Source organism: Canis lupus, chromosome 1 (assembly GCF_011100685.1).
Source record: "Canis lupus familiaris isolate Mischka breed German Shepherd chromosome 1, alternate assembly UU_Cfam_GSD_1.0, whole genome shotgun sequence".
NCBI classification, from domain to species: domain Eukaryota; kingdom Metazoa; phylum Chordata; class Mammalia; order Carnivora; family Canidae; genus Canis; species Canis lupus.
In genome coordinates this window covers 50465445-50491216 of record NC_049222.1, presented here as the reverse complement: position 1 = coordinate 50491216, position 25772 = coordinate 50465445, and the positions used below count along the sequence as shown (strand labels likewise).

General features: G+C 43.9%; 1 protein-coding gene across 1 annotated transcript in view; it reads left to right on the top strand.

The window, feature by feature from the left end:
- The window catches only part of PRKN (parkin RBR E3 ubiquitin protein ligase), a 1310777-nt gene that overhangs the window by 1260358 nt on the left and 24647 nt on the right, over positions 1-25772 (top strand). Inside the window, exon 10 of the mRNA XM_038526511.1 lies at positions 10146-10229. Within this exon, the coding sequence (XP_038382439.1) occupies positions 10146-10229 (84 nt within the window). The remainder of the gene's footprint in view (positions 1-10145; positions 10230-25772) is intronic.

Sequence of the window (25772 nt, the reverse complement as noted above, 5' to 3'; positions counted from 1 at the left end):
ATCTGCCTTCGGCTCAGTGGTAATCCTGGGGTCTGGGATCGAGTCCTGCAGCGGGATCCCTGCAGGGAGTCTGCTTCTCCCTCTGCCTATGTCTCTGCTTCTGTCTCTGTGTCTCTCATGAAGAAAGAAATAAATAATATTTAAAAAAGCATTCTTTTAAATAAAATGGTTACAGCAAAGAGAGGAAGTGATGGGATTCGGGAAAGCATCACTGCCATGAACCCACCCACTCCTGCTGTAAGGGCTGCCTGGTGAGCAGCACAGAGGGCCCAGGACAGAGCCCTGGCTGCTGAGCCTAAGGCTCCCTTGTCTCCTGTTTCCTTTTCTCTGACCCAGACCTCCAGTTTGTCGGCTGTCAGCGTCTCAAGCCACCAGGCTCAAATTCACTTAAAGTCCTTTCCGGGGAAGCAGAGCCAAATCCAGGCCGACTGAGCAAGGAGAAGACAGGCTCTGTACACCTTGTCTCAGAGCCTGGGCACAAGAAGCAGGGAAGTTGACTGGTGAGGACTGACCACAGGCCACTTCTGACCCCAGTTTGGCCAAATGGCCAAGACTCAAAAGTGACTCAGAATTAGTTATTTGGCCAGGGGCCTGCCTCTGTGGTGATACGATGTGGACAAAGAGGATCTTAGCCAAAATGCTGTGTTTATTTGCGATTCTTTCCAAGCCACTGTTTGACAAAGGTCATCAGTGGTAACCCAGCGAGTGGGGAGAGGGGAGCGGGCCTTCACATGCCTTGCTGCCGGGCATGGACTGCCCGCCGCATCCTCCACAGAGGGCAGGTGTGCAAGTGCAATCAAAATTTAAACTCCACGTGCCCTTTGACCCCACTATTTCACTTCTAGAAATTTATCCTACACATTTCCTTTCCCTTGTGCAAAACTGACCTATAGAGAAGGACATTCCCTGTGGCTTTGTTCATAATGGCAAAATATTGGAAAAGACCTACATGGCCATCCTCAGGAGCCAGGTTAGAGGCAGTAAGGTACATCTATCAACTAGAATACTGTGCAGCTGCTCAGGACGAATGGGGTATTCAGCATGTACTTACAGAGAACAGGCTGTAAATGTATTGAAGGAAAAAAAGCAAGGAGCAAAGCACAAGGCATAATGCAATATTTTATATGCCATTTTTGCCGTAAAATATAATGCATTAAAAACTTCTGGAAAGATACAAACAGATGACAGTGATTATCTCCCAGAAGCATTGTAGGTGACCAAGGAGGAAAGGAGACATATACATTTTGCACCTTTCAAGTTTGTGCTGTGTACATGTATTATCCACTCAAAAAATATAAAACTACTTTTTAAGGCCCATGACTGTGTGAGTTATATATCAATGAAGGTGTTAAAGAAAATGTAAAATAAATGTCCAATAAACATGTTTAGGTTTAAAAAACTATAAACATTTTGAAGTAGGAAATAAGTTTAAATATCTTTAGGGGTGCCTGAGTGGCTCAGTTGGTGAAGCGTCTGTCTTAGGCTCAGGTCACGATCTCAGGGTCCTGGGATCGACCCCCACATCAGGTCTGTGCTCAGCAGGGAGCCTGCTTCTCTCTCTGCCCCTTTCCCCCCACCCTGCTCATTCTTTGTCTTTCTCAAAATAAGTAAATATTTTTTTAAGTTTAAATATCTTTGACTAGAATTATAGGTTGGACAGGTCAATGTCCAGCAGTACCAGCAGCACCACTTTTGCCATCTGGCACATTCATTAGCCCCTCTGGACTCGAAGTTTGGAGGTCAGCCCTGTGAAGGTCAGCTAGGCGACATGGTCTCTTTGTTGTGCGAACTCATCATCTCCAGTAGGTCTCTGGTTCTGAGACAGATGGTAAAAAAAATTTCCCCCTGAATCATAGTCACAGTGGATGTGTGCATTAAGGCACTGCACATAGGAAGATTGAATGGGTACATACAATCCTTGATGAGATCGTGATGATGTAAGAAAAGGAAATTTTCAAAAAGAGTTCTGTAAAGAGCTCCCCATGAATGAAAATGAAAACAAGGGAAGTAAGGGTTTCTGATGGTGGCAACCCCTAAAACAAAAGTAATTTGGAGGAGGGAAGTGTCAATGTCCCAGTATTTTGTGGGAATCCGGATGGCACTGTTCAACCATCCCGGATGATTCGTATAGAATTTGAAAACTACAAAGGAATTCAGTCACTGAGCTATTTTCAGCTTCCTTAAAATTATTTCTTTTTAGCCATTTGGAGGTGACATGTAAAAGATTGTCTTAGTCTGTTTACATTTAGAGCGTGGCGTAGTTTATGATTGCTTCCCACCATGAGAGCCTGTGATTTTAAGATGTCGATTACTTGAAAGGAAATAAACCTGACTTTCTTCTTTTCAAGATTGTGTTTTAGTGCATTCTAATCTAACACCACTTCCGTTGTGTTGCACTGTCTTGTCAGAACAGTTTTGCATGTATCAGCGGCTGGTCACCCGTGGGGAGCCTTACCCTTCTAATACTCTATTTTTAACACACTGAGGCTAGTTCATATATATCACTGCTGCCATCTTCTGGGAAGTCTTATACCCAAAAGAAAACTATTTCATCTGATCCCAAAAGAAGCACAGATGTGTGCCTCGGGCTTTGATGTTTCCCTTGACTATAGTAAGGGGTCCTGAGACAGTATTTGATTCTCGCCTGTTCTTTTAACACAGAACTTCAGAGCTATGGAAAGAAATAAACGGCATATAATAAAATGCCTTTCTAATAGATGCTATCGTGACAGAAAACAGGCAGGAAGAAACGTGGGCTTTCATGTAGAGATCATTCAACTTTAAGGATCAAACCCTTATTTTGAGGGTCATTGCTTGTAAGTACCAACTGGCTCTCAACTGTATCGATCAGCAGACACTGGATGTTCTGATTGCATTGGAAGCTGTTCATTTGATTCTTTTTCATGTTTCCAAAGAGAAAATGGAACGTCCCCTTTTGAATGTCTCCATTATGGGCATGTGGGAAATCAGACTCAAACATCAATCAAATGACTTCTCTACTGACATGTGATTGAGTGATAAACATGACGGGCAATTCATAGAGCTCCATGGTAGTACAGGATGGTCTAGGGGATTGACAGTGAAAGTACCCCTGCACGTATACCAGCAAATTGAGGCCAGCATCCCTCCCCATACAGCAGTTAGGAGGGTCAGCAAGCCCAGCATGTCCCAGGAGTTTCCGGTTTTAAGGACAATTACATAACAGCAGTTAATTACCAGAATGGTGGGAATCACTTTAATTATCAGGGGGCTTCACTGTCACTTTATTGCCTATAAAGCATCACAGCTTTATGAGAAAACCATTTATTATGTTTACTATGTGCCAGAATCTGTGTTAAATTTCATTACCTTATTATTCCTTCTTTACTAAAATAAAGAGATATTAGGATCACGCAGGATAATAAGTAGTAGAGAAAGGCCTCTGTCTCCAGGTCTGTCTGACTTCAGAGGGTTTACTTTTAAATATTAAATTAGATCTTATTTTTTTAAGATTTTATTTATTTATTCATGAGGAACAGAGAGAGGGGCAGAGACACAGGCAGAGGGAGAAGCAAGCTCCATGCAGGGAGCCCGACGTGGGACTCGATCCTGGGTCTCCAAGATCAGGCCCTGGGCTGAAGGCAGTGCTAAATTGCTGAGCTGCCAGCTGCCCTACATCTGATTTTTAAAACTATAAATATCTACTATGTGATTTCATATATTACAATGTGGTATTCTTTTTTAAAATATATTTTTTAATTTATTTATTCCTGAGAGACACAGAGCGAGAGGAAGAGACACAGGCAGAGGGAGAAGCAAGCTCCCCATAGGGAGCCTGATGTGGGACTCAATCCCAGGACTGGGATCGGGCCCTGACCCAAAGGCAGGTGCCCAACCATTGACCCAGGCGTCCCATGTAGTATTCTTTTATGTATAGTCCAAGTCCAAGATTTTATTCATCCTTAAAGTGAATTGTCAACACATATTAATTGCAAGGCAAAAAATATTACTTCAGTGGTAAGAATGGTTTAGTTATTACTTCTTAGGGAAAAAAATTGTCTTATTGAATTTCCCCTTTGGTAAATAGTTGTTTTAAAGTTGTACACCTCATATGAGGCACCTAGGATGACCTAGTTACTACAGTTAAGTGAAAAATTTGGCATGAACCTCCCAGGCAGCTAATCCAAAAAGAAAAATGAATTGGATTAGCATATTCAGTGTCAAATAAAGGAACACTGTCCTGCTGTTGGGAGCGATGACCTTATTTCTGGTATGGACTTCTTTTTTTTAATATAGTTCTATTTTATTCATATTCAGTTAATTAACAGATAGTGTATTATTAGTTTCAGAGGTAGAGTTCAGGGATTCATAACTGGTGTTGACTTCTAAGAGCAATTGTCCCGTGGGTACTTGGGATCGAAAACATAGACACAAAGAGATTTGAACTACCATTTTGCAAATAACATAGAAAATCCAAGTACTTGTTTTTCTGTATCAATCCATTTGCAAAAGAATTAACTGACCTAGTAAAATTTTTTCTCTAGCAGCTGAGCTATGTCAGCCAGCCAAAAGAGAGGCGGAACCAGTAGGAGGTGGATGCAGATATATAAATATGCCCAGCTGTCCCCATAGATCTATAGATATCTAGATAAATCTGTGTATCAGCACATGCACATCTCTATACACAGAGAGGAAACTGACATGTGACTGTAAGGCTTACCAGGCTGGACCTAACCCCATGGGCAGGCCTCCAGGAAGGGCAGGCTGGCACAGCCTGAAGCTGTTGTCCACAGATAGACTCTCTATCTCTCGGGAAAACCCCAATTATGCTCTTAAAACCCTTCCACAGATTGAATCAGGCACACCCAGATTATCTAGGATCATCTCTCTTCCCTAAAGCAAACTGAGTATAGATGTTATAGGCCGACAAAATACCTGCCCAGAAACACCCAGATTAGTGTTTGATCGAAGAACTAGGGACTACAGTCCAGCCAGGTTGACATGAAAAGCTAACATCACAGGAGCTGAGATAATACAGTTTGTACATATTGCTTTCTAACCAGTTCTAATAGGGAATAGACTTTAGAGCCAACATTAGAAGGATGCATTACGTTTCTAATTTTTAAGAGGCTTTAAAAAAATTGTTTTTAACTGCAGAAATTGGTGGCATTTATCAGATCTATCTCAGGAGAAAGCAATTCAGGAAAAGTATACTAGATAAATGTTTGGTAGTCCCTTCCATTCAATTAGTATTTGCTCGTAAGGTATCTTTAGTAGCAAATGTGAGACGACCGCTAATAGCAAGTCCCAGGTGAATTGTAGCCTCCTGCGTTGTCAATTAGAACAAGATCCATGTGCCCTAGATGAGAGACATGCAAGGTCAGCAGACTGAATGTGAAAATGTGGGAACCGGAGCACTTTTCTTCTCAAGCTCTTACTCCAGAAATATCTGCACCACTGGCAGCGTTTGAAAACTGACCCAAAACATTACATCAAGGACTTTTGTCTATGCCTAAGCCAGACATCCCCCAACTGTCCTCTGTTTGTTGTGCCCCAAGCAACTCACTAAGTGTTTTGTGGTGGTCCTGTGCCAAAGAAATATAGTTTTGTTTATCAAATACTTAGATCCAAACGGTTTTGTTTATTAAATAATTTAGGTCCAAGTAACATGAATAAGAATTTAATGTCTTAGCCATGTAATAGTCATTTGAAAAAATAGATCACATAAACTGAAAGAAAGAATATTTTTATTTCATTCTTAAATAACTACATCTCCTGTTGCAGACAGTTGTTCACATGATAGTTCTTTTCCTTTTTAAAAATTTTATTTAAATTCAATTTGCCAGGCAGCCCGGTGGCTCAGCTGTTTAACGCTGCCTTCAGCCCAGAGCGTGATCCTGGAGACTCGGGATCGAGTCCCACGTCGGGCTCCCTGCATGGAGCCTGCTTCTCCCTCTGCCTGTGTCTTTGCGCCTCTCTCTCTCTCTCTCTCTCTCTCTTTCTCTCTCTCATAAATAAAATCTTTAAAAAATAAAAAAATAAATTCAATTTGCCAATACAGTATAACACCCAGTGCTCATCTCATCGTGTGCCCTCCGTTATTAACACCCATCACCCAGTTACCTCATCCCCCCTCCACCCACCTCCCCTTCCACAACCCTTTGTTTGTTTCCTAGAGTTAGAAGTCTCTCATGGTGTGTCTTCCTCTCTGATTTTTCACCACTCAGTTCCCCCCTGGTAGTCATTTTCCTGTCACAGTAACCAAAACCCAGCTCTGCAAAAACATGTCATTAAAAGAAGGGGAGCACAATCCACAGTAACACCATGAACTGCCTTGAGTCAGTCATTCAGACAGTGTCTAAAAGTGAATGTCACTGTGTGTTCCTCAAAAAATTTAGAATATGGGAGCCTGGGTGGCTCAGCAGTTGAGCATCTGCCTTTGGCTCAGGACATGATCTCAGGTTCAGGGATGGAGTCCCACATTAGGCTCCCTGAGAGGAGCCTGCGTCTCTCTCTCTGCCTATGTCTCTGCCCCTCTCTCTCTCATGAATAAATAAATAAGTCTTTAAAAATCAGAATATCCCACTGCACCCCTGTGAGCTTCCTGTGGCACCCCAGAGTGCCTCAGTACACAGTTTGGTAACTGAAGGGCCTAAGCATTTGTACAAGCACCTGGTTGAATCCTGAACAACCTAATTAAAAATTTGAAAATTTCAGGGCGCCTGGGTGGGCTTAGTCAGTGAAGTGTCTGGCTCTAGATTTCAGCTCAGGTCATGATTTCAGGGTCATGAGAATGACCCTTCTGTGGGGCTCACACACTGGACATGGAACCTGCTTGAGATGCACTCTCTCTTCTCTCCCCATCTCCTTCTGTCCCTCCCCTACTTAAAAAAAGAAAAGGAAATCCCTAAATATTTTCAAGATTAGACCTTCTAGATATTTCCCTGTTTTGTATGAGAAAGATTCAAGTTATTCGACTAGGAAGCCAACTGCATTGATCTCTACATTCAAGTTATACACTCTGAATAGAAGCAAATTAACAAGTGCATTAATGTTAAATTATCACCAGCCAATTTTTGCAGCTTTCTTGCTTGCCTTCTACCATGCTGAAATGGGCAAGCCTTCATCTTCATGTGCTCTTCCTTTTCTGTTATTTCTTTAGTCCATTGTTTGTAGTTCAGTGTGAAAGGGATTTAATATCTTTGTGTCAGGGAAGGCCTATTTATTCTGACAAACTGATCAACCTCCAGGGTGTTCCTCTACCATGAAACTGATTTTATATCTCATCCACGAGCTAATAAGATGTGAAGCGTTTTCCCTGTCACGCCGAGAGATCAGACTTGCTTCTGTAGAAAGCGCTGGGTGAAATCACACAGTGGGTTCTTCTCAATGACTGAACAATACAGCCTGCATTTTTCCAACATAGCATGTGAAAGCAGAGAAATGGCTCTGAGGCAAACCTAAAGATGAGCAGACACATTAATAAAAAAAAAATGTTTTTCATCTTAAGAGGAAGCTCTGAGATCCACTTCACTCACTGTTTACTGGATTAACTTTCAGTTCAGGGAAAATAAAAATGCCAAAAATTAAAACCCGGTAGTGTTGGTGAATTGTGTAAAGACATCCTGACACACACCCCTCTCCTACCAACCTGAATTTTTTCTTATCCTTTAAGATTTGATTTATTTATTCATGAGAAACACAGAGAGAGAGGCAGAGACACAGGCAGAGGGAGAAGCAGGCTCCCTGCAGGGATCCCGCTGTAGGACTCGATCCCAGATCCGAGGATCACCACCTGAGCCGAAGGCAGATGCTCCACCACTGAGCCACCCAGTTTCCCTGAATCTTTAAATAAAGTTTAGATCCCACTAAATTGGGGCCAGTCTCTCTGCTGTGAGAAGAAATAAGACTACAATACGAAATAGTGGCTAGAAGGTAGGTTGCATCGCATCTATAGAGGCTTTTTCCTTACCAGATACTTGCCTTTCTTGTTTAGTATGCTCAGAGATTAAGACAATTTTCAGACAAGCTGTTAAAACAAGAAATTGAACATAGGGAAGGAGGGAAATCTCTCTCTGTGGTGAAGACAGCATGAACCCTTGGATAGGCTGTTCTTTCTGAGGTGAGGAAGGGTGGTGATATACTGGGGGATAAAGCTGGACTTCTCTGCATCCTGTTTATTTGGGGTCTTACCTGAAGCAAAACTGCACTAACTTCTCAGCTCGTGCTATAGAATATTCATATAGAACTTTAAGCCTCTGCAACTTTTTTGAGTCTTCCAGATTCTTGGTACCGTGACTATATCAGTCATCATTTGCTGTGTAAAAATCACCCAGAAACTCAGTGATTTAAAACAACATTCTTGTTCCTGTTTTGCCTTATTTTCTTTTTTTCCAACAAGGCCGTAATTTGGGCGGGGTCCTGTAAAGAGTTTGTGTCTGTTCCATGTGGGGTTGGCTGGGGTGGCTCATCCAGGGGCTGGAAGTTCCCCTGGAAGTATAGCTCGGACTCACGGCTGGCAAGTCGGTGCTGGCTGCCTGCTAAAAGCTCAGCCAGGGCTGTTGGCCCTCGGCTTCAGTTCCTCTGTGCACGAGCCTCTCAAGAGCCACTGGCAGGAGCAGAAGCCGCCAATTTCCTAAGGCCCGGGCCCAGAAAGCGGCATGCCATCATTTCCACCATGTGCTATTGGTCAAGGAGTGAACACATCCACATTCAAGTAAAAGAGACATAGAACCCACCTCTCCATGGGAAGAGTACCAGCTCATCCTGGGCTGATGCTAGAAAACCACCACCCCTGCCCATACTCCCTACTCACTGATCCTGCTCTCTTCCCTGGAACATTGCCTCTGAATACAGTTTCTACTGTGAGATGTGTTTCTCCCCAGTGTGTTAGAGAATGTTCGTGGAAGGGAACCTGTTTTCTACTAAAGCAGCTCCTTCCTCAGCTGTGAAACGGGGTGGGGGGGAGGGGAACAGTACCTGGCTGTTACCAGCTTGATTTTTAGAAATCAGTTTTTAGAAATATTTTAGAAATTTTTAGAAATATTGTATGCCAGTTAAGGCGTACTAGCTCCCCTACCTCGTACAGGGATTCGATGAGAGAGTTACTACTGCTACCCTGGTTTTTCAAAGGGCACATATCTGAGGCATAGGTGCCAAGGTGGCTTCCTGAGGTGTCTCACTCAGTTGGCAGGTGACAGGGTGATGACTTCAAGCCCATGTGTCCAACTGCAGAGCCCACCCCCTCAGCCAAACCCTCTAGAGCATGGCTGGTGATGATGGAGTAGTCCTAGAGGGGACAGCTGCCTTTTCCAGCATTCACTCTGTAGCTTCCTTCCCACAAGACAAAGGGTAGAGGTGCTCCCCAGGTCTCTTCCATTCTGCAGTGTGGGAATGATGAAAGGAGCACCATCATCAGGTGAGAAGACCCACTCCAGGCCACGTATTAGTCCCTGAGGCCGACATAACCAAGTACAACAGACCAGGGGGCTCAAACAACAATTATTTTCCCACAGTTCTGCAAGCTAAAAGCCCACGAACAAGGTGTCAGCAGTGTTGGTTTCCACTGAGGTCTCTCTCCATGACTTGCAGTCATAGAGGATTAGGGCCTGCTCTAATAACTTCATTTTACCATACTTACCTCTTCAAAGACCCTTTTTCCAAATGCAATGACATCCTGAGGTACTGGGGGTCAAGACTTCGCCACATGGATCAGTAGGGGACCCACTTCATTTCATCTTTCCGTAATAGGCTTTCAATGCAAAACCAAATCTATTAACATAAACATATAAATCCTCCGTGTATGTAAACAGGTCTTAGATGTGAAATTCTTGAATAAACTTGTTTTCCTCATATCCTAACACCAGTAACACTCTACTACAGGTATTTATTTGCATTATTGTCTCTTCTGGCAGACTGGAAACATCATACAGATAGGAACTATCTCACGCATCTTTGAAACCCTGCTATAGTGCTTGAAGTATTACTTAGTGAAAGAATAAAGAATACCATTGAAATATAACTTTATTTCTCTTTGCAAAAAGTAATCTGGCACAGAACCCATCACACAAGTCAGAGGAATGAATATAATGAGCTTGGGGGAAAAAAATGTTATATCCAAATGCTGCCAACAAACCCATCCCTAACATGTGTGTGTTCTTCTGCAGTTCATCTTTTGCCGGGAATGTAAGGAAGAGTACCATGAAGGCGAATGCAGCACCCTATTTGAAGCCTCAGGGGCAGTGACTCAGGTAGAGTGCCCTCTTCCCTCCACAAAATAGGGCTCGGGATTGGGTGAGAGACAAGAACTGGTCAGAAGGGTTCCAATCTGAAAAAACAAAACAAAACAAAAACCCAAAACCAGACTAGTAGCCTACAGCTACGGGGAATGGGGCTCTGACTATCTACCCCTGCGGTCCTCCCAGATCCATCTGCCTTCTCAGGGTAGGGCTGTAGATGGCCATTGGGATATGCCCATACTTTCTCCAGGGGAATAGGGAAAAGGAACATAGCATGATCAGAGGAGTCTTCAAAGGAGAGAGAAAACAATTTAACAGTTTCTGAATCTGATCAATCAATATGAACCCCCACACTTATATTTTTTTTAAAGTGCCTTGTTTAAAATCATTGGTGAAACTATCTCCATGAATGATGTGCACAGACGTATTATATGATGCAAGGATATTATTGTTTTTTTAGCAATATCATGAACTATGCTAAATTGTATTTCAGTCTTGATTAGGTAAAGAACATATTTACTGAACCTTACTCTCCAATGTACTATATCAAGGCTTAGGGAAATGCAAATACATTTTCTTTTATTTATTAATTATGATCAACAAACCTTAGAGGAAAGGAGTAAAAATTTCAGCACAGTTGATGAATTCACTCATTATTTTTCAACTGATAGAGATGTTAACAAGGTTTTAAACATTAAATCTACCCAGATAAATCTTTTAGTTATTTTATTGACAGGAACCTCATAAATAGACATAGAAATTTCAGAATGTTTTAATTTTTTTAGAATGTTTTAATTTTATAGTAGAGAATAGAAAATATCTGAATGTTCTAATATCAGAGCATAAAGAAGTATATCTTTATAAGGTATTTTGTGGATTTATTTACTAATATTAACATAACCAAATAAATATAACTTGTGAATTCAGGTCTTCTTATCAGCTTCTAAAATGTTGGCCATGAGCATATTGGGAGATAGGTCTGAATTACCATAATTTTTGCAACAGAGGCAGCAAATGCTCTTTCTGGTGATTTTATTTTAGCCCAGGGGCATTCAAATACGAGCTCACTGCATACTGATGTCAGGAATAATATTAACCCTGAGACTCCCCTGCCCCAGGACCCTGTAGCCCAGAAGAGCTAGACTAGACCAAGGAACTGAGAAATGGAGTTGGTCTAGAAATTTACATCCATATGTTCTTATAACCACAAATACTGACAAAGCTTTCAAGAAGTGATACCTTAGTATCTATTTATTTGAAAACAATAGCCATAAGGTGAAGGAGAGAACTGCTTAATGTAAAGTTGTCCCAGTGCCTGATCCCCTTGATAATCCCCTTCATGATTCATTCAAGAAGAACCAACCAACCTTGGTGTTAATGATTGACGTAGCACCCCCAAAATTTTTTAAACCATTAAAAACTTAATATTCAATTCAGGAAAGTGGAAGAAAGCTAGAGCTTGCCTTAAGCATTAGATGATCAGGATCCTGTGTCTGCAAAGACCACCAATTAGCAAACATTAAATCAAGCATTTGTATACACCAGACATTCTTCTGGAAAACTGCAGGTAAGCATTTTTTTAGGATTTATTTATTTATTTTAGAGAGAGATCAAGCAGGGGAAGGGGTAAAGGGAGAAGGAAAGAGAGAATCTCAAGCAGACTCCTCAATGAAAGCAGAGCCCAACACAGGGCTCAATCCCATGACCATGAGATCGTGACCTGAGCCAAAAATCAAGAGTCAGATGCTTAACCCACTGCCCCACACAGATGCCCCTGCAGATAAGTATATTTTTCTTTAGAATCACATGAAAGAGTTATAGGGGAGACTTAAGGGAAAATAGATAACAATAGTAATATGCAAAACAAAGTTTAGGAAATATATAGCTTTGTACAATGCCTCCCCAGAAAAGACATGGAAGGTAGATTAGAGTTTGTCAAAAGGATAGTGGGTAAAGGATGATCAAGAACATTCCAGCAGAAAACACTGCATGGACAAAGAAACAGAGGCAAATATCTTATCTGGCGCACAGATATTTAGTAGAGGTTTGCTGAGTGATTGTTGCATCCATAAAGAAAAAGACGTTATTTCATTCATTCATCATATATGTATTAAACACCCATAATCCATTAGGCTTTGTTCTAGGCTCTGGGGATACAGTACCTGCTGTCACAGGTTTTACTATATTAGATGCCACACGGGCTGCACAATCAGTATGATAGGAGTTCAGAAGAATAGTCGATTTACTTTTTTTAAAGATTTTATTTATTGGGGATCCCCGGGTGGCTCAGAGGTTTAGCACCTGCCTTTGGCCCAGGGCGTGATCCTGGAGTCCTGGGATCAAGTCCCACGTCAGGCTCCCAGCATGGAGCCTGCTTCTCCCTCCTCCTGTGTCTCTGCCTCTGTGTGTGTGTGTGTCTATCATAAATAAATAAATATTTTTAAAAAAAGATTTTATCTATTTATTCATGAGAGACACAGAGAGAGAGAAAGGCAGAGATACAGGCAGAGGAGGGAGAAGCAGGCTCCATGCTGGGAGCCTGATGTGGGACTTGATCCCGGGACTCCAGGATCAGGCCCTGGACTGAAGGTGATGCTAAACCACTAAGCCACCAGGCTGCCCAAGAATAGTCAATTTAGCACAGAGTTATCCAAGAAAGAATTCAGGAAGAGTAGTAAGACCTCCCTGTAGTAAGACCTCCCTGAAATGAAGCTCCTTTCTGCCTCACTCAAGCTGCTGGGCCAATATCATACTCCTCTTATTGGAAACAAAACAAATTGACCAACTGAACTGGATGAGTCTCTCTATACATTATTGCCTGAGAACAGAAGGCACTTCTTGGGGTTTCACTGCCCTTTTTCCCTATGTCTCTGATTTATCAGGGTCCTATAGGAAAAAATAATCCAACTCAGATGCACATGAAGAGATTTTAACTAAAAGGTCACAGATGACCTACAGTAGTGGGGAAGGGTCACAAGAACCCAAAACAACATGGAGGGCCTCCTAGTACAGTGTCAGTGGGGAGCCATGACCACCTGAGACATGAAGAGACAAAAAGAGGAAATGATGTCACACAGGGAATAAGCCTGTGAAGTGGAGCCATGGAGGTGGGGCCTCTTGACGGGAGGTATGACCACAGAGGGTCCAGCATAGCCAGTGGGCCCCAAGCAGGAAGGAAAGGAAGATGGACATCTTGACTTCTCTCTCTCACCCTCTAATCTCTTGCTAATGTCTCCCATCGGTCACATCCAACTGAAAGCCAACTTCAAGGAGTCCTAGTGACACAGACTGTGTGGGTCAGCCTTCCAGGTGCAGGGCAGAGGAGGGAAAAGAATACAGAGTAACCAGCACATTCTCTATGTTCTGATTTACCAAGTCTCCAAAGCCTCCTGATTTCAATCATAGCTATTCTTGGACATGGAAAAGGATGAACCACATAAACTGTTTCATCAAACTAAAAGATCCAATTCCATTCAGTAAGAAAAAGAAGGACTGTTATTTTAACAGGGCTAGTTTGTTTTCTGTTCCCTGTATTTCTCTCAAATGGCAGTGATCTCTAGGCAGATGACCTCTGCAATTCCACCGATAAGAAATTTTTGAAAGGAGAACACTCTATACATGCAACAATAAGAATCTAAACACAGCCACCCCCCCACCCCTTGGAATTGAAGGCTTTGGATGCAGCCTCATGTCTGGATTTTGCTCATACTAACAAAATACCCTCATTAACCCTCTTCACATTTCCTTTCAGTTCAATTCACTTGTAAGGTTTTCCCTTTCAGTATTTGCAGCTACTCTCCACTGTTCTCCCTTGAAAGCTGAGTGGTTTCTGGTCTTTGATATTACATTATCCAGCCAAGCAAGCCCATGTCTCCTGGGGCCCAATCAGGCCTTTTCCATCAGTTAGGCTGCTTGACCCTAAACTTAATGCATTTTTTGATTAATGAAATAATTTTTTTAAAAAAGCAAACTCAAAAATTGGTTTTAAATTGGTTTTAAAATATTGAACAAGCTTTAGGTTGAAACTGCTGGGAGTTTGGGAAATCAGTGACAGAAGATCAATCCATCACAGGCTAATGAGAGTCCAGTCCCATTTGCTTCCCCTTGTTCTTGCCTGGCTGTTTTCCTCCCCACGCTTTGTTTCCTTCCATATATTCCCTCTGGAGGCTTTCTAATAAGTAAACACTTGCTCTTGCAAACCACATAAATTGATTCATTCTCCCAGTGGTTCCAAGTAGTACATGTTACTCTCCCTATTCAACTGGAAGGCAAACTGAGACTTCTAGATTTTTAATGATATTGTCCAGAGCCACAGAGGAAATCATTTTCAGTGGCAGTACCCAATGAAAGAAGTTTGGGAACAGTGGTTGCTCTCTCCAAGTAATAAATCTACAGTGTCTAAAGGGAGTATGCCCACCCCTGCCTGCCAAGCTCCTACCCAGTCTGTAAGACCCAGCTCATATATCGCCTCCTGCATGAAGCCATCTGACCACCCCCACTACCTCTTTGAAGCTCTCAGACAACTGTATATACTTTCGTTGTATATTAATCACACTGAGATATTGTTTCCCTGTCTCTTCATTAAAATTCAGAGCTTTATTGGTGCAAGATTTGTACCTATTTTGTCTTTATAACCTCCGGTGCCTGGGATGCCTAGGATACAGTAGTACTCATTAAGTGCTTTTTGAAAGAATGACAACTATTTCCTTCATCCCCAAACCTCCCTTCTCACCATGAAGCTGAGAAAGCACTCTATAGAAATGGTGAAAGGAGTCATTCAAGATGGTGACATAGGAGGCTCCTGAGCTCCCCGCCCTCATGGATGCAACAAAACTTCAGGTGCTCATGGAGTAATGCCCTCTGAAAGAGATCCAGAAACTAGCTGAGTGTCTCCTACATATCAGATGAATGAGGAAAAAAAAACCACATCAAAATGGGTAGGAGAGGCTGGGACACACTCTTGCCATAAACCCCACTCCTGGCCCTGTGCCATACAATTAGGGCAGAACCCTCAACTCCCAGCTTCATCTTGGACTCCACATCCAGCATCCTGGCTGTTATGACTGGGTACCAAACACCTGGCTCTGAAAACCAACAAAGCTTATGACCTTGAGACCCACGGGACTATAGCAAACACAGAAGCAATTCCAGTGGGGCACACCACAGTCACCACATCTATCCCCACAGGACTCAGCACAGAGGGAGCAAGCAAAACATCCCATCTTGCAGTCTTTCCACGAAGGAGGTTTACCTGCCTGCTTTAAAAGCTGCTGCTTCCAGGCCAGGCTTCTAATTTATCAGGCACTAGGGGTTGGCTGTGATCCTCCCCAGAAACCGGGAAAATGAGAGGATGCCTCGCTCACCTTCCCCCTGTAGTCCACCACAAGTTGCCAATGTCCTCCTGGAAGGAGCTTATGCACAAGTCTGCACCCCAACTTCAATGGCTCTTACCCAAGAGATGGGTCTCTGATCTCTACTCTGACAGCCAAAGAGGCTTTGTTTATGAGTTCCACAAGACTGTAGCTAACAGTCCTAATGACACATAGTAACTGGCTATTCCTCCCCCCCTCACAGGGCTCAGTACAGAAGAAGCAGGCTAAAAAACACTATCTCCCATCTTTTCTTGAAGGGATCTATCAAAATACTTGAAAAGCTGCCACCTGAGAGTCAGGCTTCTAATTTAGCAGGCATCTAAGGGCTGGCTGCAATCTTCCCCAGAGACAAGGGAAGCCAGCAAATACTTTTCCCATCTTCTCCCTTCAGCCTAATCCAATAATAGAACCAAATTGCTAGTATCTCCTTGAAGGAGCTTGTACACACAGGTGACACCCAGTTTTCACAGCTTCCACCTTAAGGATGGGCACCTGGCTTTAATAGCCAAGGGGGCCTGCAATCACAGTTCCCACAAGACTGTAGCAAACAAAGAAACAGTGTGTAACAGGTGCAGGATCACTACCACCACTTTATGGTGGTACACCTGGGCTCAGCACAGAGAGAACAAGCAAAACCATCTATCTCCCAGTTTCTCCCTGGAAGGGGCTTAACTATGCACTTTCCCAGCTGCCACCTGAGGATTCCACTTCTAATCAGCCTGAATCTAGGTGCTGAGGGCAATCCTCCCCTGTGGTATCCTGATAGTTCTTGACATATCGTCAACTACTGGAAGGCACTAAGAACAAAGAAAGAGGCTTGAACCATCACAAAAGTTTGAGTGACAGCCAAGTGCTTGGGCCAGGTTAGTTGACAAGGCTCATCTCCTACATAAGACAACTCTTTTAAGACTGGGAGAGGTGGCTATTGTATCTAATGCACAAAAATCAACACAGAGAATCAAGGAAAATAAAGAAATAGAGGAATATGTTCCAAACAAAAGAATAAGATAAATCACCAGAAACAAATCTTACTGAAACAGAGATAAGTGATTTACCTGATGGAAAAGTCAAAATAACAGTCATCAAGATGCTCACCAAAATCAGGAGAGCAACGCATGAACAAAATGTTCCAACAGAGATAAAATATCTATCAGAATACCAAACAGAAGTCACAGAGCTGAAGAATACAATAACTGATCTGAAAATTACACTAGAGGGTTTCAACATCAGGCTAGATGAAGTAGAAGAAAGGATCAATGAGCTCCAAGACAGGCCAGTGGAACTCCTCTAATCAGGGCAGCAAAAAGAAAAAAGAATTTTAAGAATGAAGATAGCATGAAGAACTTATGGGACACCATCAAGGAGACCAACATCCAGATTCTAGGGGTCCTCAGAGGAGAAGTGAGAAAGAGTTGGAAAGCTTATTCAAAGAAATAATGGCTGAAAAAAGTTCCCTAACCTGGCAAAAGAAACAGACATCGAGATCCAGGAAGTCCAAAATGTACTAAATAAGATCTAAAGAGATCCACATCAAGACACATTGTAATTAAATTTTCAAAAGTTAAAGAATAGAATCCTAAAAGTAGCAAAAGAAAGGCAATTTGTTATGTACAATGGGATTCCCAGAGGGCTATCAGCAGATTTTTCAGCAGGAACTTTCCCAGCCAGAAGGGAGCAGGGTGATATATTCAAAATACTGAAAGAAATAAAAGCCTGCCAACCAATAATTCTCTACACAGGAAAGTTGTCCTTTAGGATTGAAGAAGAGATCGAGTTTTCCAGACAAACAAAAGCTGACAAACTTCATGACCATTAGAAAAAATGTTAAAGGAGTTCTTTGAACTGAAATGAAATGCATAAATCAAGAAACAACAGCAAAAATCTCAATTTAACTTTACATATCAAAGAGCTAGAAAATTAAGAACAAACTCAGCCCAAAGTGAGTAGAGGAAGGGAAATAACAGATCAGAAGAGAAATACATGACATAGAGACTAAAAAGATAACAAAAAACAACAATAAAACTAAAGCTGGGTTTTTAAAAAATATATATATAAACAAAATTGACAAACCTTTACTAGACTTAACAAGAAAGGAAGGTCTCAAATAAAAAGGATTTGTCCAAAATTAGCATCCATTCCTGATAAAAACACTCAGCCAACTGTGTATAAAGAGAATGTACCTCAACATAATAAAGGCCATATATAACAAGCTCACAACTAACATCATACTCAATGGTAAAAAACTGAACATTTTTCCTCTAAGATCAGGAACATGACAAGGATGCCCATCACTTTTATTCAACATAGTACTGGAAATCCTATCCAGAGCAATTAACCAAGAAAAATAAATAAAAGGCATCCAAATAGGAAAGGAAGAAGTGGTCTCTTTATTTGTAGATGGCATGATACTATATACAGAAAACCCAAAAGATTGCACCAAAAACCTGTTAGAACTAATAAATAATTTCAGTAAACTTGCAAGATATAAAATCAATATGCAAAAGTCAGACATAGAAATGACCAACTGGTACATGAAAAGCTGCTCAACATCATTAATCATCAGGAAAATGCAAATCAAACCACAGTGAGACATCACCTCACACCTGTTAGTTTAAAAAAGACAAGAGATAACAAATGCTGGCAATGGTTTGGAGAAAAGAAACCCTTGTGCACTGTTGGTGGAAATATGAATTGGCACAATCACTATGAAAAACACAATGGAGGTTTCCCATGCAATTAAAATTAGAACTACTGTATGATCCAGCATTTTCACTTCTGCATATATATTCAAAGGAAATAGGGCAGCCTGGGTAGCTCAGCGGTTTAGCACCACCTTCAGTCCAGGGCCTGATCCTGGAGACCCGGGATCGAGTCCCATGTCAGGCTCCCCGCATGGAGCCTGCTTCTCCCTCTGCTTGTGTTTCTGCCTCTCTCTCTCTCTCTGCATCTCTCTGTGTCTCTCATGGATAAATAAAATCTTTTTTTTAAAAAAAGGAAATAAAATCATCTTAAGGATATGTTTGCATTCCAATGTTCATAGGAGCATTATTCACAATAGCCAGGTAGGGAAACCACCTAAGTATCTGTCAGCAGATGAAAGGTTAAAGAAGGGATCCCTGAGTGGCCCAGCGGTTTAGAGCTGCCTTCGGCCCAGGGCATGATCCTGGAGACCCGGGATCGAGTCCCATGTCGGGCTCCCTGCATGGAGCCTGCTTCTCCCTCTGCTTGTGCCTCTGCCTCTCTCTCTCTCTCTCTCTCTTTCTCTCTCTCTCTCTCTGTGTGTCTCTCATGAATAAATAAATAAAATCTTAAAAAAAAAAGAAAGGTTAAAGAAGATGTGGTATACATAAGCAGTGGGATATTATTCAGTCTTGGAAAAAGAAGGAAATTATGTCATTTGCATGAATGAAACTGGAGGGCATTATGAGCCAGACAGAGAAAGAAAAATCCTGCATGGTATCACATATATGTGGATTTTTTTTTTTTAATGTCAAACCCATAGAAACAGGGAGTAGAAAAGTGGTTGACAGGGGGTAGGGGATGGGGAAAATGGGGAGTGGTTGGTAAAAGCGTACAAACTTTCAGCTACAAGATGAATAAGTTCCAATGATCCCATGTATAACCTAGTGACTATAATTGATAACTCTGTATCATATAATTGAAACTTGCCAAAAGAGTAGAACTGAAATGTTCTCACACACACACAGTAATATGTGAGGGTGATGGATGTGTTAACTCAGTGGAGGGAATGCTTGCACAATATATGATACATCACATCACCATTTGTACGCTTTAAATATCTTACAATTGTATATGTCTATCATACCTCAATCAAACCCGAAAATTGAAACACTATGTAGAAAAATTTTCAGATGGAAAATATCTTTCATAGCAAAATCTCAGAGTCATGTCTCTTCAAAGGCAAAAATCTAGCTACTTGCTTTCATAATGAGGTGAAAGCAGAAAAAATGGTAACTCTAAAACATTCTATAAAGTTTGTTTTGCATAATAAAAAATAAATAGTTTAAAATTTTTTGAAGAATGGGCAGTAGCTACAGGGCTGACTTTTGTCTTAACTAACTCTAAAACGTTCTATAAAGTTTGTTTTGCATAATAAAAAAATAAATAGTTTAAAATTTTTTAAAGAAGGGGCAGTAGTAGCTACAGGGCTGACTTTTGTCTTAGCCATCTTTTGAATCATAAGAGAAAATAAGATTGCCCATGGAAACCCACTGTTCCCTCCATCTGCCTCCTAAACTAGAAGAATGAACCTCCGTTTTGCCTGGGATAAAAATAATAATGTACGTTTGTGGAGTACTTGTTTACAAAGCACTTTCAAATACACCTTCTCGGTTTGAGCTCTTCACAACATTATGCCATAAACCTATATTATAAGCAAGGTACAAGGAGAACGAGTGACCACCCAGGATTGTAAAGTTGACAATCAGTCTTTCTAACTGGTGTCACTCTGCATTTTGAAAAAGGATATGTGTAGGCTACTGTTGGCTAGTGAAATACTATGCCACGGCGGCACTCAAATGCTAACAGGGACCGGACTAGTAGTGTCCATGAGCAAAGGAGGCTGGGTTAAACTCATGGACTTTCCTGTGTTTTGATAAGGATGAAGATACATTTCACTCTTCTTCCAAGTTTTCCTTTAAAACAAATACAGCAGCAGAAAAGTACATTAAAACAATTGCCTACAAACACAATTGCACATAGCCTGTGGGGTCCATGCAAAACTGGAAGTACATAGCTCCATTCAATTTTACCAAGTAGAATTGGAGGAGCAATGTTACCAGATCTTGCAAATTGATGTATTTTATTTATTGGTAGCTTGACATTTATGTGGTTGTGGTAAATATCCTTATTTGAAGTGTTGAGAGCTAACTGCATAAAAAACTAAATATATCTATAGGTAGGATTTTGTCTCCAACCACTGTGTTACACTTTCTGTTACATGACTTTGAATCTGATTTTGGCTAAGTCTTGATTTCTTATAATCAATAAAAAGAAGAAAAAAAAGAGGAATATCCAGTAAATACTTACAAAGCATCTACTCTGTACCATTAAGACTACAGGCTATAGCATTAAACAAGATTGGGAATCCCTGGGTGGCTCAGTGGTTTAGCGCCTGCCTTCGGCCCAGGACATGATCCTGGAGTCCCAGGATCAAGTCCCACATTGGGATCCCTGCATGGAACCTGCTTCTCCCTCTGCCTGTGTCTCTACCTCTGTGTGTGTGTGTGTGTGTGTGTTTCTCATAAATAAATAAATAAAATATTTAAAAGAATAAATAAACAAGATAGACCCCAAAAAGACTTGATCTCACGAGGTTTATAATCTAGTGACATAGAAAACCAAATTAACAAATAATTAAAATATTATATGCTGAGAGCCACAATCAGGGAAGTTGAGGATGCTAGGACATCTAGTTTTCTAAGACGTTCAAGGAATTAGTCATAGAAAGAAATGAGATCTGAGACTGAGAGGATGAGCTATCCAGACAAGGACAGGACTTAAGGATGCTCTAGGGAGAGATGAAGTGTGAAAAGTTCTAGAGATGAAGGAGAATGGCATGTTCAGAGGAGTGAGAGAAGCTCAATGTGATCATGGCGTAAAGTGTTGGCGGCAGTAGCAATAGACCAAGCTGGAGAAATAGGCAGAGGGTAGCAAATAACGGGTCGTATGAGTAATGTCAAGGAAGTTGGAATTAAGGGTCATATGAGCCATGTTAAGTCATTGAGAAGACATTAAAGGATTCAAGGAAGATCGACATTGTCAGATCGGTGTTTTTGAAAGATCACTAGCGGGGTGCCTGGGTGGTACAGTGGGTTGAGTATCCAACTCTCCGTTTCTGCTAAAGTCATGATCTCAGGGTCGTGGGCTCAGGCTCCACACTCAGCAGGGGTTCTGCTTGAGAGTCTCTCTCTCTCCCCCTCTGTCCCCCGCCACTTGCACTCTCCCTCTCTCTCTCCCTCTGAAAATAAATCTTTTTAGAAAGAAGAAAGAAGAAAGAAGAAAGAAAGAAAGAAAGAAAGAAAGAAAGAAAGAAGAAAGAAAGAAAGAAAGAAAGAAAGAAAGAAGAAGAAAGAAAGAAAGAAAGATAGATCAGTAGCTACAGTAGGAGAAACAGTAGGGAACTGTAATAGTTTTCAGGAAGCAGCCCCTGAGCCCAGAGGTTTGTGAGCGCGCGTACTGGAGGATGCCCTGGGGGAGCACTGTGCAGGGAGCAGGGTTGGGCAGAGAGGGTTGAATGCTGGTGCAGCTGCAACAGTCCTATAAAGAGCTCTGGATCAGGAACGGCCCTTCCGAGTTACTCTACCTCACAAGGGGCCAGGCTTCTGCACCCCTATCATCCCCAGTGGTCCAAGCCCAGGGTGTGTGCCACACTAAAGCCACGACTACTGAACTTGACCATTTTCTATCAAAAGGACTGCTGCTTAGATGCTCCAGCCCCAGGGGGCTGCAGAGCGTGCCAGGAGCTTTACTCCAAATGGTGCAGAAGTCTCCTCTGCAGAGCCCTACTACATACCATCATCATGGTTCTCCTCTGGCTTGCAATAAACTCCACGTGGTCTTTTCCCGCCACAGACACCTTGAATGCCATGGCTGCATGGCCAGAGACAGGGCTGCTTGCATGGCAGCCTGCCCCTCCGCACAGCACTTTGTGGCCTCTCAAGGCTGCCAGTGCTCGTCTGCCACCAGGAACAGCCTCCTTTATGGGCACCTGCTGCCGGGTCTCTACCTCGACCCCTCATTTTAGAGTTCGTGTTCCAGGACCACCCCTGGTACCATCTGTCATAGGTCAGGTCCCCAGGGAAACAGCCTCTGAGACACCTCTGAGACTTGCACACAGGAGGGTGATGGGGAGCACTGTCAGGAGCAGCACGGTAGGGGGAGAAGGAGGCTGGATGGAGCAGAGGGAGGAGGTAACTCCATGGTGCTGCCTGGAGGATGGAGTGAGGCTGGGAAGTGAGGTGGCTCTTGAGAGTTGTCTGTCCCAAGGCGGGGGGGCGGGGGGGACAAAGGCTGACCTTCAGCACTCATCCATGTCACTGGATGGGGCCTGTCCCCACATCCTCAAGTGCTCTTTGAGGGACAGTCTTGGATTGTGTAGAGAACCAGCAGCTGGGATGGGGCCGGATGCGGCAGAGGGTCCACCCCAGATCCACGACTAGAGGGACACCCGGCGTACCGGTGAGGGCAGCCGGGCGTGCGGGAAGGTGGGACTGGAGGCCCGATCCACAGGCCACGTCAATGACCTAGGAGGCAGGACCAGAGAAGCAGAGGTCCAGGTCGGTGCTCGGATTTCTAACTTGGGTGGATGGTGGCGCCCTTCCCTGGAGGATGAAACGCTGGAGCAAAAGCAGGGGGTGCAGGGACAGACCGCTCACGCTGGACGTCCGAGAGCAGGTGTCCAGCAGGCGAAGGAGTGGATGCATAGAGCACCTGAGAGGGGACGCCTGGGCTGCAGCCAGGGATACAGTGTCCAGTCGCTTGCCCCTCCGCCACCTCCCTACCCCAGCCTCCAGGGGTGTCTGGCCAGAGGCTGGGAGGGGTGCCTCCCCGTGGAGGAGAATGAGACAAGGAGAGCTCGGATTCCTGGATATATTTTGCCTCCTCTCTCACCCCATTATCTCTTGGCCATCTTCTGCGCCCCGCACAAGCGTCGCCCCGGAACCAGGAGCCAAGTGAGAGGTAGTCTCCCACAGGCGCAGGTGTCGGTTATTTAGGAGCGTAGTTCTGGAATCGCTTGTTGGTTGAAGTGAAGCAGCTTTCTGGATAACCGCTGCCCTGAACCCCGGGGTCCAGACCAGCCTGGTGGCCACGGGGCCACAGGGACGGTGATGCATCTGTGCAGGTGCGCCCAGTGCGTAGCTCGGTGGAAAAGAGGCGAACGAGTGCCCGCCCCCCGCCCCCCGCCCGGGCCCTCTGTACCCCACTTCCCAAACGCCCAGCCCAGGTGGGCTCTGGGGGAGCGGGGCCGGCTCCCAAGAACTGGTTCCTGTTTTCCCTACTTCCAGGCAAGTCCCTCACATTGTAACAGCATTTTTCCTCACCTGCCACCTGGGGCCAGTAAGATCTACTGAGCTATAAATAATGAAATGAGAAGGTATGTGAATCATTTTATAAGTTGTAAAGAACTACAAAACGGTAAAACTCAGGCTTTGGGTATTTTTAAGGCTGAATGCTAAAAATGTCAGGCACGGGCAGTCCCGGTGGCGCAGCGATTTAGCGCTGCCTGCAGCCCAGGGCGTGATCCTGTAGACCCTGGATCGAGTCCCACGTCAGGCTCCCTGCATGGGTCCTGCTTCTCCCTCTGCCTGTGTCTCTGCCTCTCCCTCTGTGTCTCTATGAATAAACACATAAATAAAAAATCTAAAAAATAATAAAATAAATTTAAAATTAATTTAAAATAAATAAATAAAAAATAAAAATCTCAGGCATTACAGAGAGAGAAAATGAAAGACAACACCAGAGGGCAAAGGGAGGCGCGCATGCACACGCACACGCCCACACGTGCGCACACGGACACACGGGCCTGACCTCAGAGGCACACAGAGCAGGTCTCTGTCCCTCCAGGGACCCTCCTGCCCTTCTGTTTCCTGCGTTTCTGGGGCTGTCACTCCAGGAAGAGCCTGCACTGAGCCCCACTGTGCACTTCGTGGGCTCAGCATCCCTGGTGGGGCCTCCCCTCTCTCTAGAAGCCTCCCCAGCCTGGCGTCCTCACTGCGGGTCACGACCCACCAGGCTACCTGTACTCTCCTACCTCAGCCCCAGCCCGAGCCCAGCACCCCCCCGCCGAGAGCCCCCCCTCCCGCCCCGATCCCCATCCTCAGCAGCCTGGCTCCTGGACTCTTCCTCAGGAGGGGTGGGCACCTGAATGGGGGCCACCTCCATGGCTTCCAGATCCAGGGGCGGGGGGTTAGGAATCTTGGCCAACCTGCTCAAGAAGGCCCAAATGTAGACTCTTCACCCTAATTTGGTAGTCTGTGTCCTATATAACAGACGGAACCTCACATACGCAGCAGGCACCCCCGTGTATGCCCCCACGCACCCCCACATACACCTCAATCACCACCCCCACCCCACACATCCTCACATACACCACACGCCACCCTCTCACCCCCATACACCGCACACACACTGCACACACCTGACGTACACACCATGCACCCCCATATACACCCACACCCCCCACATAGACATACATCACATACCATCCCCACCTTGCATACACGAACACACCCCACATACACATAGACACCCCATGTACACAAGCACCCCCACACACACACTCACATACACCACCCTCACACCCCCACACCCCCCACACACACAGCCACACATCCCACATACATACCATGCACCCCCACATACACATGTAACTCCCCACGTACACGCACCCCACACACACTCACATGCACATACACCACACTCCCCCCCACAGCCCCCCACGTACACGCACACCACACACTGTTTTACCCCCACCCAAGTTGATGGTTCCCGGGCAAGCCCGCCTTGCCTCCTGCCGCAGGGAGGGGACACGGCTGCAGGGCACCTCTAACTCACCAGATGGCGCTAAATCCTTAAGGGAAAAAAATCTGCCAGAGGCCCGAGCCACAGGAGATGCCCTGGGGAACCAGGGGTTTTGCCACTTGGGACTGACAACAGGGGCAGAGAATCAAAGGACTGTTGTCACCGGAGCAGCATTTCCAAGCGAAGCGCAGGTGTGAAGAGCTGACTACTGGCTGCTGTAAATCCTTCACTCACAGATTAAACGTGGAGAAGAAATACATACTGTCACCCGCGGGAGGGCTCGTTGACCATTTGTGGGGAGAAGCGGTTCATCTGCTCTGACCGCCTCCTGTCACAGGGAGCCTTTGCCCAGTGCAAGCACAGGGGGCGGCAGCACTTGCTCCCTATTCCCCAAGTTTTCATCTCTCAGCAAGACCTGCGTGTGCATCTCTCACCTGCCGGGCCTTATTCTGTGAGGAGTCCAAGGCAGGGCAGAATGGGTTTGGGTTTTTTTTGTTTTTGTTTTTGTTTTTTTAAGATTTTATTTATTTATTTATTTATTTATTTATTTATTTATTTATTTATGAGAGACACAGAGAGAGAGAAGCAGAGGGAGAAGCAGGCTCCATGCAGGGAGCCCGATGTGGGACTCGATCCTGGG